Genomic DNA, 2,624 nt, shown 5'->3' on the forward strand with positions numbered 1-2,624 from the left:
TTGTTGTTTGGCGGGCCCGGGCTGGATTCGAACCCGCCACCTTAGGTTTATGTGGCTGGCACCTTAGCTGCTTGAGCCACAGGCGCCGAGCCAAAGACAGACGTGTTTTGAGGATCCAGTAAGAACAAGCCTGCCGTCTTCCTGAATGCTCTGTCTCCTGACTGTGGCAGAGGTGTGTTTGGTTAGATTTTGTACCTCTTATCGCCACCCTCCACAGCCATTTGGAAGTCTAAGTTTTAATTATCTTATTTTTGATGAAAATTCACATTACTGTCAAACTAAGCAAATGTTTTTTGGTGAGACCGGTGAGAAGTAAAGCCAGTAAGCGAACTGAAGAATTTAGCCTCATATTTTTTGAGTTTACAGATAAATACAGAAAATTCCTCTTTATATTCTTTCTAGATTTCTTGGATGTTTATTCCTTGGGTAGTTGTCATTCTTCTGTGATATTTGTTTGAAAGAGGCAGATGTGGGATATGGCCAATTTCCCTGGCTTGTACCAGGGAGCTGGGGCAAGAGGGCAGCACCAGTTCTCCCAGAGGAGCTCCTTGTCCTGACTTAGGCTCCTTGTGGCTTGAGACCAGAGGGCACAGAAAGTTGCCATCTGGGTTAGCAACTCACCAACAAAACAAGTTGAGTTACCACTTAGGTGGTAAAGATGTTTAAACAAAAACACCATCATGGTAAATTCTGGGTGGGAGCTAACACCTGGGCAGCACTTTTATTTTTAATTTCCATTGACTGTGCTTGGTATAAATGTCTGTGGTGCTAGGGGAACAGGCTAGAAGTCTGACCTGGGTTCTTTTTCTGCTTTTTCCATGTTTAGATAGCCTTTCCCCACATACATTAATCTCCCTCAGATATGAAGTAAAACAGCATAATTCTTAAAATTAATGGAAAAGCTCTTAATTTTTAGTGACCATTTAAAGGTTGGAGGTAGGCTGGGCACAATGGTTTTAAGCATTCGGAGAAGCCAAGGTGGGTGGATTGCTTAAGCTCAGGAGTTCGAGACCAGCCTGAGCAAGAGTGAGACTTTGTCTCTAAAAATAGCCGGGCATTGTGGCAGCTGCTGGTAGTCCACCTACGTGGGAGGCTAAGGCAAGAGGATCACTTGAGCCCAGGAGTTTGAGTTTGCTGTGAGCTATGATGCCATGGCACTGTACTGAGGGTAATAGAGTGAGTCTCTGTCTCAAAAAAATAAAGAAAGAAGGCGGGAGGGAGGAAGAGGTTGAAGGAAAACATCTCAATTTGGAATTAACCAGTGAAAGACTATAAGGAGAAAAACGCATAGCAGAAACCACTGGTTCGCAACTTTAGCATATTGTCATAATCATTATCAAACAAATAACAGGGGAGATCTGCTAATTTATTTGATAAACCATGTAACCCTTCCAGCACCACTGTGTGTGTATTCCGAGGTTAACCTTCAACATATGGATTGTTTCTTGCTACCAGACCTTCCTGATGTGCTATTTCTTTTCAGGTACATGTAAAGTGCATTTTCCTGATCCAAACAAGCTTCATTGCTTTCAACTAACTGTAACCCCAGGTAATATTTTTACGTACTTAATTATTCAAGTGATTTTCAAATAGCAAATTTTAAAGGCTGCCTAAATCTATAATCTTTGGCATGATCTGTCTTCTGACTTTTAAAAAGTTGATACATTAATAACCATTTTATATGAAGACAAGATATATGCTTTGCACTCAAATTAAGCATAGTAAAGTGAATTTGAGGCATTCTGAGTGTAGTCCCAATGACTACATGGAACCTTAACTACAAATTTAAGGGCATTTGAGGCCAGAGGGTATGTAGTGAAGAGTGTGGGCTCTGAAGTTACCAGCAGTTGTGATCCTGTTCTCTCCCTTAGGAGGAGCATGAACTTGGTTAAGTTGCTGAAGCCTTAGTTGCAGTCCACCTATCCACAAAGTGGGGGTTAGATGGGACTTATCTCATCCGACAGTTGTAAGGCTTAAATAGAGAGTGTAGGCAAAGCACTTGAGGCCCGGTCTGGCACGTGAAAGCAGACGGAGATTACCAGCTGTCCTCAGTAGGACTGATAAGTGTCTAATCTCTGGGCTGCCCAGGGTGCAATATATTTCTTCTCAGTCAAACCAGGCCATAAGAAGGAGGTCTGAGGTTTTTTCCAGTTATGGTGCAACTTCAGGAGTTGTAGATTGCTGTGCTTCTCAGCTTGCTGGTGTTAATGTTGGAAGGTGGGTGGCAGCCTGTCCATGCTGCTTACCCCAAGGTTGCAAATATACTCAACGTTTTTCTTTAGAAGTTTTATGATTCTAGGTTTTATGTTAAAGATAATGGTCCATCTTGAATTACTTTTTGTTTATGGAGTGAGAGAAAGGTTCAGGTTTATCTGTTGGATATCTAGCTGTTTCAACAAAAAGACTTTCCTTTCTTCATTGAATTACCTCAATACCTTGGTCAAAAAGTATTGGCTGGATATATGTCTTGGGTCCCTGTTTTGGACTGTATTCTGTCCCTTTGCTCTCTGTGTTTACCCTGAGGCCCATACCACAATTATTTGTTTCAATTATTGTAGCTCTGAGTACCTATTCATTTTGAAGTATATAGTATAAATATTTGATGTTTTTCTTTTTTTTTTTTT

At 41.3% G+C, this 2,624-nt stretch overlaps 1 protein-coding gene across 1 annotated transcript in view; it reads left to right on the top strand.

Moving 5' to 3' along the window:
• UBE2F (ubiquitin conjugating enzyme E2 F (putative)) overlaps positions 1–2,624 on the top strand; it is a 51,703-nt gene that overhangs the window by 14,381 nt on the left and 34,698 nt on the right. Inside the window, exon 4 of the mRNA XM_003798235.3 lies at positions 1,484–1,549. Coding sequence (XP_003798283.1) covers positions 1,484–1,549 — 66 coding nt within the window. The remainder of the gene's footprint in view (positions 1–1,483; positions 1,550–2,624) is intronic.

The sequence above is a fragment of the Otolemur garnettii genome, unplaced genomic scaffold (genome assembly GCF_000181295.1).
Source record: "Otolemur garnettii isolate 467f Iridium unplaced genomic scaffold, OtoGar3 scaffold00133, whole genome shotgun sequence".
Lineage (NCBI taxonomy): Eukaryota > Metazoa > Chordata > Mammalia > Primates > Galagidae > Otolemur > Otolemur garnettii.